Source organism: Amblyomma americanum, chromosome 2 (assembly GCF_052857255.1).
Source record: "Amblyomma americanum isolate KBUSLIRL-KWMA chromosome 2, ASM5285725v1, whole genome shotgun sequence".
Classification (NCBI taxonomy): Eukaryota; Metazoa; Arthropoda; class Arachnida; order Ixodida; family Ixodidae; genus Amblyomma; species Amblyomma americanum.
This window is the reverse complement of record NC_135498.1, coordinates 90,989,167-91,006,127: the sequence shown is the minus strand read 5'-3', so window position 1 is coordinate 91,006,127 and position 16,961 is coordinate 90,989,167. Positions and strand designations below refer to the sequence as shown.

Sequence of the window (16,961 nt, the reverse complement as noted above, 5' to 3'; positions counted from 1 at the left end):
GAGCAAAAAGTTACTTGTGCCTGTCTGCAATGGCGGCTATGTCACCTGCAAGGAGCAGGTATCGCTCTTCAATGCTCCCAGAAGGAGAACTTGCCTCGTAGCGTGGCCAAAGGCCGTTCTCTGTACCGGTCGTGTTCTCGCAGAAATCAGCGAAAATTGGTTGTTGGGGAAAGGAAATGGCGCAGTATCTGTCTGAAATGGATAAAGGACGGATTGAAAGAAAAAAAAATCTAGAAAGAGGTGCCGTATTGGAGAGCTGCGGAATAATTTCAACCACCTGGGGATCTTTAACGTGCACTGACATCGCACAGCACATAGGCGCATTTTGTGTTTTGCCTCCACCTGAACGTTGCCGCCGCGGTCGGTTTCGAACCCTGATACTCAGGCTCAGTAGATGGGCGCCTTAGCAACTGAGCTACCGCGGCGGGTTAGAAATCCGTGCATAAGGTATTTCCACAATGGGTACGTCAGGTGAAGCATTTTTTCGAAAACATCCTGCAAACCCTTACGCGCACAACCTCACCATCGAAGAAATGCTTGAATAGCATTCCATTCGCTGCGCGTAATATACATCCTTTAAATCACTTGGTTTTAATCAGGATGTGAAAATCCAGCAAATAAAAATTGGCGGTGGTTTAGCTCTGGTTAAACCTGGAGTGACGCGATATAGCTACAGCTGGCCTAATGGAACTTGGTCACGTCACCAACCACGTGATCAGCCATAGTGCCGCCGAAAGCTGCTCCGTACCACGCTCTGATTGTTGATGCGGCACAAGCTTGCGCATAACCAACAATTTTGGACAAGAGCATTTTTGAGCGGGCACCCGGTTATGAGCGCAGTGTTTTACATATAAAGTAATATTTTCCTTTAACAGACAATATATCCAAAGATCACCCGGCGGCAGTCTTAAATTCTGTTTTCAATTAACGTTTTTGGTATCGCAAAAAGCGTCCCCATTCGTCTTTTATGGCAACCTTAACTATTCGATGCCATCGATGGAAACACTTTAAAAGAAAGAGTTTGCTACATGCTAGAAGAATGAACCATTGCCTTCAGTATTTCTATAACAGTGCCTTTAATTTTCAAATTTTCGATATTTATTTTTCCAAAAAGTTCAACATGATGTGTAGTGAATTCCTGGGGCGTGCAAAGAAACTAAGAATATGCGATGCTGGTTGTGTTTTTGTGTTTCGCTTCTATCTTTTCTGTTTTTGAAGTTTTGTATTGGCCATTCAAATAGACGGATGCCTGTCTCGTCAGTAACCTGTTTATAATCTTTGGCATTACTTTTCTTCGGAAGAAAAATAATAAATAGCAACTGCAAAGTTTTCTTCCGTCATTACATCGCATATACAATTCCGAAGTAAATGGATACAACCTTTAGTTTGCGCCGTTGAATGAGACAGGCGACTGCCGCACCGATTTAAAAGGACAGCTTGCATATGTTGGCAGCTGTGTCAGCTTTTATCTGGTGCGCTCGCACTACTTTGAACATATGATACAGAGCTATAACGGGAGTGCTTTCAATAAATGACATATATTTCAATGTTTCTCCTAAACTTCAAAGTTACACCTGAATGCAGCTATGCGCTGAGAGCATAGCTAATATTACCAGCAATTAAGCGGTTAATCATGAGTCCTCGAGTCCAACTACAGCCCGGAATGTGGGCAGGGGTACAAAGGGCTGCACCTCCAACCAAGAAGAGTCGTTTCAAAGCAGGCCAACCTGCTATATGCTTCCAAATCAAGCGCCCGTGTCAGGTTCGCCCATAGAGGCGCCAGTGGTGCCCCTAGCGGGCTGCACCGTGCTTAAAAGACACGCTATCTGGCCGCGCCTCGGGCCGCTGTCGGATCACCTCTCTTTATTCCACCATGCTCGCGAATTTTACGTGACCTGCGGTAGTTTTCAGAAACATTGTCACCGCATTTTTTTCTTTTTTGAGCCTTAGGAGTTCGACGAGATCGATTTTTTTTTTCGGAGACCTTCTCCCTCCAAGTTTCTTTTCCTTTGCCACAGAAGGCGAGACGCATTTCCAATCGATCAAATTCATTGATTAAAGGTCTAGAATGAGTTCACCCTTTGGCGGTTAGCCATTTATTGAAACTGCGGTAACTTACACCATAAATGAGGTCTAACACGAGCTCTTCGCAAGCAGATCACTTTGAGGAACGCTTTTATATTAGGTGCTAGATTGAAAGCAAGATAATATCGAGATTTTGTTAACTTCAAAGATATTACGTAGTTATCTCTCAATTATATAAGGACAGTGTGAAGCATAGCGGCCGGGCTTATTTTTTAGAAGAGAGATAGTGAGGCTGCTGTGAAAAAATAAATGTTGGTGGAAATTCTAGCGGGCTTTCAAGAGTGCGTCAAGGGGTGGAACAGTTTTCATGACATCTAATGAAGAAGATGCTTTATGAGATTAAACCGATCGATTTTAATTTGCTTTGTGAAAGGTGGACACACTGTGCCAAGCTTTGTGCGGATTATGACGTGATTTTTAGTCAGGGTGGAGTGCCTCCCAGGCATCTCGGTTTGTGCCCATGATAGCTACCCGGAGTATTACTTCTCATAGCAGACCGAAATATGTCGTTGAAGACGGCGTGGGCTACAGACCGTAGGTGAAAAGGAAGTAGCAGTATAATTACGTAGCTTTTTCAGAGATGTTATCGAAAATTTAACGATATACAGCAGTGATGATAGTCTGATTTCCAAACCTCCTTCAGTGCGCGTTGCGGGAGTGTCATTTAGAAAGAATTCCCAAGACGACTCCGCATTTATTGTAGGCGGGGATGACGACGGTATAGCGCAAATCACTGAACACTTTTGATTTGGTTGTGTTTGTAGAAGAGCCTGATGTGGTTTTTAATCTTTTTCCAGAAACGGGACGGATCAAGCTCTATTGATCCTCAGGGAATCACCGATTTCACGCTGCCTACGGGACGAACCCGCACAAAGGAATCCGGCGAGACAACGGTGATTTTTTTTGTGGTTTTTTCTTCATTTTGAAGGCTCTGGGGGGTTTTGTATATTTTCTCGCTGTATTATTACATTGAGAAACGAATTGGCTATCTGAAGCTATCTTTACTAGGATGGGAGATTTGCTTCTGGTGTCCATAGAAATCCACACGTTTGGATGGTGATCAGAATAAGACATAAGGTCTACCTGTAATCATCGTTGGAAAGGGTATTGAGATAAAAAATTTTTCAACTTTGCAGAGAACAAACCTTTGATAAGCGGAAAAACTACGTAAAAGTAGAAAGCGTTTTATTTACTTGTTTGTCTAATGACAAATTAAGTTCAGACTGCTAGCCACATTGCAGAGGCTGTTGAAATATATATCGTGAACATTAATTATCATAAATTCTGCAACTGCGGCCGGTAAAGCGCGTTCATCACCGACCACAACGGTTCAGTGAGTGCTGCTTGCACCCGCGATGCAGAGCGTCGCTTGGGTTGCATGCCGGCCACTCCGACCACGCGAATCCGTCCTAAACAGACCAAATTTAGAAACGCCAGCTGTCATCGTAATTTAATGAATGCGGCTTCCATTGATACGACGGAACAAGGGATTTCGCATTTGCTCTATCTGGGATATGACCTGCATTATCTTGTCTTCCCGTGCACTTGACTTGAAAACTTCCCAGTATGTTTCTAAACCCAAGCCAAAAAAGAAATGTAACAAAAAAAAACGCTCGAACATCTATTTATGTAACGCAGGAACGCACAGGATCCACAGAGGCCATAGGTAGGTGCTGGTTGGAAGGCAGAGTTTCTTGAGCGCGTTTGAGCAGCCCGTTCGCTTCAGAGGAAAGGCACCGCCATTTGATGCAGTCGGGCTAAATAGAGCCACATGACTACGAACCAAATGCTTCCTTGTTAACTGAGCTTTAGGCTTAGCCGGCTGTCGACTGTAAGGTGCTGTCGTAAGTAGCATAATAGTATTATCCTCGGCACCATAGTCACCGTAGTCGTCATAATCAGCAGCACCATTTCCCCAGCGATGCGAGATTAAGCAGCATACAGGCTTTGCCTTGTAGGGTAGCAATAGCTGAGTTTTAAACAAGCTTTTTCGGCCAGCGTTCCATAACCGAGAGCATAGACATAGTTCGTTTTGAGGAGAATGGCACAACAAGCTTAGCACGGCTAGCGGGAAACTTCCCTGTTTATAATGTTCGCCCCCCCCGCCCCCCCCCCCCCCTCCCCCAAGTGTGATATGTTGCCAAATGCGGAACCATTTATTGACATCAAATGCTGAAATGTCTGCTGCCCACACTTATAAATCTTGTATTAAAAGAAACTAAAGGTGCCATATCTGGTATATCACCAAAAGAAGTGCCTGAAATGTTTGTATAATGAAGCCATACACTGACTGTTTTTTCTTTGCCTGGTACTTTCCTGTTCGAGCGATTTTGCTTAACTCACGTACGTGTTATGTCCAAGTGTATTGTACTTTCTTAGCTGCACGCTTCTATGCTGCCCCGAGTGTTAGGTGGTCAGGGATCCTCAAGCTGATTCTCACAGCTCTTACCTGCCCTCCTCGTAACTTTTGTTCCGGAATAAAAATTTGATTTGATTTGATAAAAGCCTGTCGCGAACTGTCGTCGACGTCCAGTCTCTATATTTTATTTTTCAGTGCAATGTTAGTGTATCTATCCACTTTTCGGCATTCCAAATGATGCCCCTTGCATTTCCAGCCGATAGATGAAGATAAGCAGCGAGCGCCTGGCAAGAAATGATACTTTTACACACTGAGGGCACGCACGCGGCCGCACACATCGAGACTTGACTCTAGGTTATAGACAGCCTCAGCCCGTTAAGAACGCAACGTAAAACATGGTTCCACGTAATAATTATCTGTCATAGACGGAATAGGGTTCTAGGTATGCCCTTTTTTTTTTTCAACACTGTTCCGCATATGGATTCCTAATTTTAACCCCGTCGTTATGCTATATATCTAATTCATTTTTCCATGTAGCAATATAATCGCACTTATTTAGGTCCTATTTTTTTTTTAAAAACTTCCAATTAAACTTCTAGCTAGTCGCATGAACTCATGAGTAGCCCTTTTAAGAGCGTATCATTTCCAAAGAGTTCAAGGTCCGCGGTCCGTTCGATTCGCCTGCACTATATGAACTGGTTCCCGCAATGCTGCACTTCGCGATTCGTTTCAGTTGCGTACCATGCCACCCTCTGCACCACGCCATTCGTTTAAAAAAAAGGTGCACACCTCGTGTAGATATAGTTCAGGAAAACTATTCACCTGCTCAATGCTCAGTGCCGAAATATTGCACATCGTGCAGGTCTAGATTAGATTAGTTTATTAGTTTATTAGGGTTTACCGTGCCAAAGGGACTCAGGCTATGAGGCACGCTGTAGTGAAGGGCTCCGGAAATTTCGACCACCTGAGATTCTAACGTGCCCTGACATCGCACAGTGCACGGACCTTGAGAATTTCGCCTTCATAGAAATTCGGCCGCCGCGGCCGGGATCGAACCCTCGCCTTTCGGGTCAGCAGCCGAGCTGCATAAACACTGAGCCATCGCGGCGGGGCCACATCGTGTAGGTGCAGCCGTTTACTGGGCACGCTTGCGGTGGCAAAGCCTATGTGTATGCGTGTAAATAATTCTGCGCTGAATGGTATGCTCTCCCGCTGCGAACTATTCCTGCTTGACAGACGCGAACGGGTGCTTTAGAAACGAAAGGAATGGGCCTCTAAACCAATATGAATATAACTTACAGGTCAATATTTCATGGTTTACAGTGCTGAAAGCTTTCTTAACATCGAGGAATAAACCAATTAGCACTTTGTTGTTGTCTCAGCTGCAATGAAGTGAATGCGGCAGTTTTTATAGAACATGTTTTGTTCCAGTGCCCGATACCTCTCCATGTTGTTATTTACTTAATATATTATGCTTCATTACAAATGCATTCATAACACTTGACACATGTTTCTCTATTACTTGCAATATACAGGAAGCAATGGAAATCGGACGGTAGTTGGAAATTTGGTTTTCAGATCCCGCTTTATAAAGCGGAATGACACGTGCTTGCCTCAAACAGCGCGGCCGTGTGCGACTCTCAGTTTTGCCGTTTACTATATATTTGGAGGAGGGGTCGGAAACCCATATTGCAATGCGGACCGCATTGCGAATATTTCGTATTCATTGGACCAGAAGCCGGGAAACAGCGAAAAAAAAGGGGGGGTCAATCACAATTTTTTTTTATTAACAGGGAGGGGGGGGGGGGGAAGCGTCTGTCTCGCAGCGTATTAATGAAAAGGAACTACGAAGATATTTAACCTTGATAAGAAGATGTTTTATTTTTTAATCAAATATATTATCTTTCAGTGCGATGCGTGCTGCTAGCTTGAGGACTGACGACGCTTAGCAGTGACAAGGAATGCAATAGTTGATGCGAATAGAAGCTGCGCGAAGTTGACGGGGCAAGAGGAGACACAAAGACGCACACATAAATCGCTTTGTGTGCGCGTCTTTGTGTCTCCTCTTGATCCGTCGACGTCGCGCAGTTTTTATTCGCATCAACTATGAACCGACTAGCCCAGCCGACTAGCCGACTAGCCCAATGCAATATTTGGCATTAGGCCTTGAATGCAGGCGACTCGCGTGGTGGCTGTTAGTGCTCGTCTGTTATCCTTAAACGCAGAGGAGATTTGTGGATATTCAACAAAGAGAACAAATGCTCACACAAGTATGTACTACTCAACATGGCAATCATCTTTGTAGCTTGGTGCAGCAGTGCTGGAAAAATTGCCTATTTCCGGAACACCTACGATTTCGAACGTCTATCGTCACTTGGTTCTCAATTGTTCAGTGAGCTTCACTTGATACTCGGGCTCAACATCGTCGACTCGCAACAGTGATGGGTACAGAGAAAATTTAGAACTCTTTGGAGAGGCTGCGGATATGTCTTGAAACCGAATTTTGAATTCTTTCTCGACATCGTGGAGCAAATCGGCGAAAACATCGCATGGTTCATAGGCTACGTGTCCTAGTGATTTGATAGTTGGAAACTGCAGTCCAGCTTTTTGCTTTTATGTGGCACTGCCACACTTGCAATTCGGCTTGGAATGCATGAACGTCCTCGTTCATTTTCGTGGTTATTTTAGTTTCGCCTGAAGCTTATACGTTCAAGATGTTCACGTGATCACATATGTCAGCGAGAAGAGCAAGGAAATGAAGCAACTTCTCATATGACAGATTATGCAATCGGCTTATTTCTTTCTTTCAAGGAACTGTAGAGTTCTGATCTGGGTGAATTGACGGCGGTTGAGTGTCTTGAACAATGGAGCTCACTGCGCCAAACAAAATGTCCATGACAGATATTATATTCATCGTCTTGCTGCATAGTGCTTATTGGCGAGATACAGTGCACTCCCACGAAATGCTCAATGGCTGTGAGCCTTTTAAGCTTTGTTCGCAAACGTCCTGAAAGACCGCGCCTACTTCCCACCACTGAATTTATCAACTCCTTCAAGCACAGACATGATGTCCACTGCTCTAGTGGCGTCTTTCATCGGGACAATATCCAGTACTGTACGCCCCTAATGAAGATTGTACGCTGGGCGTTTCTGTAATGTCAGTGCTGTCGTCAATGGCAAGAGGAATATTTTCGAAGTCCCGACATTGCTTCATTGAGGCGCTTGCAGCGTCGTTGCCTATCTCAGTAATTCTCTCCGAAACCGTATTATTTGAAAGGGTTATCTTTTCAAATTCCTTGTTCATGCAATGAGTGATAGCACCTGCGGCTTCAATTAGGCAGTTTTGCATATATGATTGACGCGTAAAAGATTCTGCAGATTTTTCAATTCATCGTCATTATCATCAGCCTGGCTACACCCACTGCAGGGCAAAGGCCTTTCCCATTTCTCTCAAATTAACCCTCTCCTTTGCCAGCTGCGTCACCCTATGCCTGCGAACTTCCTAATCTCATCCGCCCACCTAACCTTCTGCCGCTCTCTGATACGCTTGCCTTCTCTTGGAATCCACTCCGTTACCGTTAAGGACCAGCAGTTATCTTGCTTCGCATTACACGTATGTCCTGTGCAAGCCCATTTCTTCCTCTTGATTTTCACAAAAATGTCATTAACACTTGCTTCGTTCCTCACCTATTCTGCCTGCTTCCCGTCTCTTAACGTTACACCTATAATTTTTGTTTCCATGGCTCGCTGTGTTTTGCTTAACTTAAGCTGAACCCTTTTCGTTAGCCTCCACGTTTCTGCCTCGTAGGTGAGTACCGATAAGATACAGCTGTTCTACACTTTTTTCTTGAGGGATATTAGCAACTTGCTGTTCATGATATTAGACAACTTGCCATATGCGCTCCACCCCATTATTATCCTTCTAGTTATTTCCCTCTCAGCTGTCACTACGTTGAGGAAGGAAACCAGCGCAAAAGACGAAGACACAGGAACAAGGAACACAGGACAGCGCTGGATTTAGTAGGGTGGAGAGCTGGGCGAGTCGGTACATGATTGAAGAAGGAAACCAGCGCAAAAGACGAAGACACAGGAACAAGGAACACAGGACACCGCTGGGTTTAGTAGAATGGAGAGCTGGGCGAGTCGGTACATGATTGAAGAAGGAAACCAGCGCAAAAGACGAAGACACAGGAACAAGGAACACAGGACACCGCTGGGTTTAGTAGAATGGAGAGCTGGGCGAGTCGGTACATGATTGAAGAAGGAAACCAGCGCAAAAGACGAAGACACAGGAACAAGGAACACATGACACCGCTGGATTTAGTAGAGTAAAGAGCTGGGCGAGTCGGTACATGATTGAAGAAGGAAACCAGCGCAAAAGACGAAGACACAGAAACAAGGAACACAGGACACCGCTGGAGCGCAAAAGACGAAGACACAGGAACAAGGAACACAGGACACCACTGGGTTTCCTTCTTCAATCATGTACCGACTCGCCCAGCTCTCCACTCTACTATGTCACTACGTGCCCTAAGTAGACGTATTCATTCCTTTACCACTTCCAACACCTCGCTGCCAATTGTGAACTGCGGTTCCCTTGCTAGATTATTGAACAATACTTTGGTTTTCTGCACGTTAGTTTTTAGCCCCTGCATTCTGCTCTGGCTGTCTAACTCATTGATCATGATCTGCAGTTCACCTTCGGAATGACTCAACAAGGCAATGTCGTCAGCGAATCGCAGATTTCTTACGTATTCTCCATTAACTCTTATTTCCAACTGTTCCCAATCCAGGCCTCGGAATACCTCCTGTAAACAGTCGGTGAATAGCATTGGAGAGATCGTGTCTCCTGGCCTGACGCCCTTCCTTATTGAAATTTTATTGCTGACTTTATGGAGGATTGTGGTAGCTGTGCATTTCCTATATATATCTTCCAGTATTTTGAAATAAGGCTCTTCTACCCCCTGATTCCGCAATGCCTGTATGACTGCAGAGGTTTCCACTGAGTCAAATGCTTTCCAATTAGATGGGAAATAATGTAGGTTGCTCTCAGCGTTTCTACTGCTGTTTTGGTAGGCTTTTGGAAAATTCTTGCTGCTATCCGAGTGACGCCTTCAGTTGATCCACTTTGTCGTCACACATCTTTCCAGTTAATGCACTGTACTTTTCACGATGACAAGACATGAAGTGGTGTCTCACGTGGTACTTCTTCGGCATAGACGCAGTGTGACGACCTTTTAAACACACCACCTTGTCGCGCGACTTAGTGAACAAATACGACTGATCCCAAAAAGGTTGGAAAATGCTTTTTACTAACTTTCCGTTGCGTTGAAGCTTTGGCAGGGACATTTGAACACTGAAATTTCACTGTAAAAAGCTTATGTTCTTACTGCCACGAGGGCTGTAGAAAATATTGAAATAGGTTTGGCAGAAGTGAAACGCAAGTTTGAGCAGGCTACCGCCGAGTGGCGTTTGGCGCGGTGACGTACCTAATATAGCTTCCAAACAAGGTCGCAAAGGGTAAGAAAAAATGGGAAACACGCTCACCAAGAAAGCGGGTGCGTGTGTGTGCCGTAAGTGGATTTCAAAGTCTCCAAGCGAAGTTGCGCTGTCGGGCGTGCAAAAAGTACTTTTGGCTAAGAGGGACATTACTCAACCAAACTTTGCCTTTGTAGATGTGTTTGTATGCATGGCAGTGCGGTTATCGGCACTCACTGAAAGCGCTGAAGGAAACAAAGAAAGGTGGTGGCCAGCCTAAGTTTGTCTTTGTTCTGCGTGCCTTACCTGGAACTTCTTGATCTCCAAGTGCTGAAATTGGTAGATGATAATGTCCACCAGCTAAACGTGCAGCGTTTCATACTTGTAGCCTTTCTCACCTCGGATGTTCTGGTATTCCGAGCCTCAATTTCGCTGCTAAACTAATTTAAACGGGGAAATGTGCGTGAGGCTGAGAGCAGGGATTCAGGAATGATAGAGGACAAGACTTTCGTAGGGTTGGTGGAATTCAGGAAATCCGTGGCTTGATCCAGCGGCAATAGTAAATGGTAAATGGGCGTCCTTTGTACTCCTTAAAGTAAGCAGGTTAGAACTTAACAAAGGGTGCAGGCACTACTCATCGCCTCCCCTTCCCTCCCCCCCCTTCCCCCCAAAATAAGCAAACCACGCAGCTCTTCCGGTCTGCTCAAATAGTGCTGCTTTGTGTGCTATCCGAGGTGTTCCCTCAGGGTCTTCAGATCTTTCATTAGTTGTCTGTAGTTGCCTGTCTCGTCTTCTAAATGGTATTTAACCAAATTAACAAAACGGAATTGTTGCTGGAGTGCTCCGGGAAACGGGTAATTGGCTAATTAACGGATTACATGTGCCGCGGCTACTGGGAAGTGTTCGTCCGCGTCTATTATTAGACAACTTTAGCATACCGCGTACCGTGTCACCGTTACGGCTACTGGAGTACCAGTAGCCCGCCCGCAGCTAATGCGCATGCGCAAAGCGCCTTGACGGCGCCAGGGGGTGCTTGGTACTTAACAGGTGCGCGCGCGCCAGCAGCATTGCGGCCAATCAGCGCGTGCTCATCGGCGGTGCTCGGGCTCCCAGCACTCCAGTAGCGGTAACGGTAACAGGATACGCGGTATGCTAGATGTGTCTATTACCACAACAACAGTTTCGTCTCGTACAGGATAGATGGTAGCGGCTCACAGTCAGGAATAAAGGCAAAGGACAGAAGTTACTACCCTCCATTTTCCGCAGAGACATGCGCTCTGGTATGAAAATTGTTCCCTCCCGAACAACTTTCTGTGGTGCTGCAGCGAAGTGTACGGAAGATGCAAAGAAAGCAGGCCTTTGTCCCCTTGCCATAGGAAGTGGGGGAACGTTTTTGGGTTTACGGGTGCAGAGCGGCGACTGTGAGGGAGACATTTGTCCGACGCCTGCCTTCTTCTGTGATACTGAAGGCAGCTGACGTGCGCCTGAAGGTAACGCAGATTAAGGGGCTCCTGCCTCAAGTGCCTTTCGGCGAAGAATAAGTACACTGTCTACAGACGTAACTTTTTGGGCTAATTCAGTTAGAAAACAAGCCTGGTGTTGAAGCTGACTCCTGAAGCTGGCACGAGCTTTCGTAATAAATAGACGATACCTTAAGGGGCAGCTGGGCCGCGTGCGGTCCCCAGTCTGCGTGTTTGAGATCCTTGATATAGAGCATGACATGCTTCAATGGTCAGAAATTTCTCTAAAGGTCGTCTATATAGAGCATGACATGCTTCAATGGTCAGAAATTTCTCTAAAGGTCGTCTATTTATAAACCATCTATCCCACCGCACATTTTAGTGCTTAGCAACGATATCATTCCGTAAAACACGATAGCTCACCATACCATACCTTACCATTCCATGCCATATTATAACATACCATACCATGCCATGCCATACCATATATCATGCCATTGAGTACCGTACTGTGAAATCTTATACCATATCATACCATGCCATACCTACCATGCTGTATAAAAACTGTAGCCTACAACATACCATACCATACCCATACCATGCCATGCCATATACCATTCCATTGAGTACCATACTTTGAAATATACCACACCATACCATACCATGCTGTATAAATACAATAGCATACAACATACCACACCATACTGCATAAATGCCATAGCATACCATTTCTTTTCATTTTCAGATGGGCGTTTAATGCTTAACCATGGAAAGGTAACATAGTACGGCCCCCGCGTGCCAATTTACAATTTTATTACCAATATTAGCTCGCCGCTCTTCTTTTACGCCACAGCGTATACAGCTCGTTCGATTGAAGAGGCGTCGGCGTCATAGTAGTCGTAGTTGTAGGCACCGCGCGGCGGAAAAAAATTGGAGGACGCTTAAGCTTCGCCTTTAAGAGTGGAACGCGGTAGCGTGTTGCAGCACTACCAGGGAGTCCACGGAACGCCATCTACCGTTCAGCGCGACGCCTTGCCCGTTAGACAAGTCGCTCTGCTACGTACGGTGAAACGGACGCGTGGAACGGCAAACCATGCACGTAGAAGCGCTGTCAGGCGCCTTGCCGAAACAAGCGGGACTGCAATTGCAGTCGTAGTTCGTCGGCACATCGTTCTCGGAAAACCCGATGCCATGAACGCCAGCATAGCTACCGCGCCGAACGAACGGGCAGCAAGCCGCAAGCTTCGTAATGAACTCGCTTTGGGTGTGCGCTGCGTTGTTTGCCGCTCACTGCGTGATTGCTGCGCGCCCGCACGGGCCCACTGCGCCAGATAGAGACGAGCGGGAGGCGCTGCCGTCGCGCGCTATCTATTGGGGCAGTGGCGTACATTGCGAAGAGGAGGAGGCATTTTTCGCTCACGGCCGACGCCGACGACACTGGCTTTTCTGCGACACGGGGCCCTTAACGCTAGCGCGTTAATATTCGGGGGCTGCGTAAAATGAGAGGGTACGCACATTTAATGAGTAAAAAAAAACCGGGGAATATGCCGGGAATCGAATCAGGGCCTTTGGCGTTCGAGACGGCGTCGCTTTTACTGCGCTGCGACGGCTCGACGTTTGAACATGAATAATGGCGCGTGTAGTGAATGCACGGGTTTCTCAGAAACGTATCTTCGAGATCTGTACTGAAGCGTACATGAGCAATTATGAGCGTGTAAATTACAAATTTCGGAATTAAGCGAGTACCATGCGCTTCTAGTAAATTACCTTCGTGGTTGGCGTGCAGTCGTAACGCTGTCGTGTGGCGCCGACTGAAAACCCGCTTCACCGTGGACGGCGCTGGCCCGACAGATGGCGTGCGATTAGGTGACCCTTCTGCGACGGAACAGTGTCGTTAGTTTCTGAACAGGCGTGATGGAACTGCCGCCGTCTATGAGTGCTAGTGTGGAACAGCGTCTGCGTTGTTTTCAGGGGCCTCCTAGAGATTCTAAGTGATTTCTCCAACGGGCAAGGCAATGGCGTTCCGTTGACTCCCTCGCAGTTTCGCAACACGCTGTCGCGTTCCGCTCTTAAAGGCGAAGCGTAAGCGTCCTCCACTTTCCCCTTTTCCTCTCGCTTGCAGGATAAGAGCAACAGTTATCCAACCGTGCCCATCACTACCGCTACCAAGGAGGTGCCGTCGAAGCTGACGTCGGAGCCGATGCCGGACCCGACGAAGGAGACGACGACGGCAGAGGACCGCTACCCAGTCCCCTCCCATGAGCCTGACCGTGAGGTGTTCACGTGGCTCGACACCTGCCACCATGAGTATGCAAACTGTTCAGTTATGGGGGACAGCCTGATCGCCTTCCTCAGGGATCAGCTGGATCCGTGCCGCGACTTCAACAAGTTCGTTTGTCAAGTCACTCCGCGGCCTCGCCATCGCACAAGGCCGGCTGCATTCCAACAGGGGGTAAGCAGTCGGTTAATAATTAAAATTTCCAGTCCACATTAAGCATGGATATACGAACCAGGGAAGATGATGGTCTTCAAAAGACTGACTTGGCTATGGCCAGTGTTTTGGTGAGGAGACTTGCCCTTCTCAAGAGTAGGCGTCGATAGGCCTTGTCTCCGTCTTACGCAGACGAAGGTGAATCCTCTCTTGGAAACATTGGTAAGCGAGCATTTTGTTTTCCATCGCTTGTTGTTCAAGTTGCGGCAGTGCACAGCTAGGATATTTCGCGGTGCAGGCACGCCTTTCTATGTCACTGCTTCTGCTGAAGCTGGAGCTCAAAGCATGTGCGAACGCTTGTGCAGCTGCAGCATACGCTGCTGGCCATAGCCAAAGGCGCACGCAGTTTGGCCTTTGCAATGTCGGCTGCACATTTTGAGGAAGCCGTTTCTTGGTCTTCTGGTATTGTGGCATGAACCGCAGTTTAAGCTTGTTTATAGATGCACTGTGCCAGCACATTTACTGCCAGACAGTGTGCAGACTACAAGCGCAATATAAAGTTCTGCCGAGAGAAATAATTTACAAGCATCGTCAGTTTATACTGTTGTATTCACCTTCTATGAAATGACGGGAGCAAGGAAGCTTTTCCAAGTTATGCTGAAATATCGCATATATCCTCTCTCTACTGGATCTGAAGTTCGGTGTCCTAGCGTTATTGAAAAAAAATATTTCACAGCTTATGGTGTTCCCTTGAGTGTAGACAAAAATTTCCAGCCGTATGCCCAAAAATTTTTCTCCGTACCACCTAGCTTGTGTAAACGACATATGCATGCTTGCTTTCCTGTCTACATGGTCTGAGGCATGGAGCCCTGTGCCTTCGGGAACACGCAAGGAAGTCTCGTTGCACAAGTGCATCTAAATATATACGCGGCCGAATGTAATTAAAAAAAGAAATTAAAAATATTCACAAGGCGAAGCAGTTAAAATTTTGGACTAATTCTTCCAGCAAGAGTAGGAAGCTTAGAGCAACCAATTTTCAAGGTTGCAGACAGCGCCCCCACTGCTACGCAGTTCTTGAAGAGAGCACTATGTGCGAGTAAATTCAGTAGTTTTTGACTTCAGACGGAACATTGAATGCAGAACTTGTGCGCTTTTTAAACGCCATAAAAAACAGACCTGCAATGTATGCGAGGCCGTAAGATGTTGCCGAATGAAAGTGACAGCCAGCATGCACGGATGGTGCCTTATGCTGGTAGCCGAAGCGTGGAAGTGCGACTCAACTGATGTCCGGACAGGGAAGACATGTCTCGGCTTCTACGTTGTGATGTCGGTTAATAAACGCTTCTAATATTCCCACGCCGAGTCCTTACTGCTCGGCAGAGGTGGGCATTTGACCTCAAAAATCTGGACCTCACCTCAACTTTTAAAAAAAATTGCCGACCTCCCTCAACCGCACCTCATCAGTTGAATTTGAGGTCTTCTTAGACGCCCTCACCTCCCTTTTCATGACACCACTGCTGGCCTCACTCAACCTCACCTCATCCTAAAATTGTGAGGTTCAGGTCGGCTGCTCTACATCAGAAAACAAACGAAATACAAAATAAAAAGCGATTAAGAAGATTTTCAGTTAAAAACAATTCTGAGAATCCTGTGAGACAGAAAAGTCAAAATGATGGTGGTACTATTTTTTGATAAGGTGTGTACAGCCACTATTGATGTGCACGTAATCGGAGAAGCTTATAATCTGGTATGAACCCTCAGAGAGTATATGGCCTGCGGGCAGGGGTGTCCCATACGCGGTTACCACCAGTACGTCGGTGAGTATTTTATATGTGTCAATATTTGGCAACCTGCTTTGTGTATACTTGTTCGTATTGGAACCGGTAATTGACAAACACAGCCCTTCTACACCATCTACCAGAAATTGGGAGGAGGGGGGAGGTATTCACGATACTCTTTTTAAGCTTGAGAATAGTTACCGATTATAAAGAGACTGGTCCTAGATGTACTTTCCAATGCGACGGTACTTTCCAATGCACTCCAGCATATTCATTGTATCGCATTCCACATAAACTCTTCCTTTTTGCTGCTTCAAAGCACTATGTGATGGCAAACCGCTGTTTTGGAGGTAGTGATTCTATTTTTGCTCCCAATGCTTCTTCAGTACTAGCAGAAGATTTTTTCAGTCTGAATGTGTTCTTAAAGGCTTCCCAGCTTTAACAAGAACCTCTTGGTTCTGCGCTCACATATCTCCAGCTTCAGCTCGGCGCGTTTATACTCCGACACAACGCGCGCGCGCGGTACGGCGACGTCACGTCAGCCAAAGCGAGACCCTCTATACTCCAACTGCGCTTGACCGCCGACGCGTTCGGCGGCTTCGGCGCACTGTGACCGCGCTGACGGAGACCTGGGGTATGTCTCTTATTTCGTGCCGAGTGCGCCAGCCGCCGCCGGCCCGGCCAGACCGATTCCACGTGCTCCTCGGGGCGGCATGGCTTCGCGAACCTACGAGAGATGGCGCGTCGTACATTCTGCGCAGTCTGCGCATGCGCTACTCCTGGCGCAGCCGCTGAGCGGCGTCGGAGCGGCCGGACTGTAGGAGGGCCGAATTCGCGCCTGGCGTGGGGTCGCCAACCTGACGTGACTGACCCCCGCCGGCGCTCGCTCGCGTGCCGAGGAAGTCGGAGTATAAACGCACCTTTAGCCGTTAGTTTCCTACGCTTGTTCAGTCGCGACTGCCGCGTGAGAAGGGCCTTTCTTAAATACTTGCAGCTGATGCAAGGCGTTCCCTCCTTCTTCGCGCTTCCAAGGCACTTAATGCTGAAAACAGACCCACACATGAACTGTATTTGGTCTTGTAAGGTTGTAGTCAGGCTGCTCAACAAGGAATCGGGATGAGGAGCTGCTCCTTTGCACAAATGCAGTGCGCATGCTTGATCCAGAACTGTTTCCACATACCGCATTGTAACTACTGCCGCCTCTTTTACAAGCTTCCCGAGCACAATCGTTCTTGAGTTCAAAACATCAATGCTGTTTACAGTGAAAAACACTGCCTATTCCACGCTGACGTCCCCTGTGCCGGCGTTCAGGGAGCAAGACGTAAAACACGCACCCTCAGCGTTACGTAGCTCATGAACCGTCCAGCACT

General features: G+C 46.8%; 1 protein-coding gene across 1 annotated transcript in view; it reads left to right on the top strand.

Annotated features, from left to right (window-relative positions):
- Positions 1–16,961, top strand: part of LOC144119870 (uncharacterized) — a 64,856-nt gene that overhangs the window by 3,658 nt on the left and 44,237 nt on the right. Inside the window, exons 3-4 of the mRNA XM_077652390.1 lie at positions 2,883–2,978; positions 13,505–13,834. Coding sequence (XP_077508516.1) covers positions 2,883–2,978; positions 13,505–13,834 — 426 coding nt within the window. The remainder of the gene's footprint in view (positions 1–2,882; positions 2,979–13,504; positions 13,835–16,961) is intronic.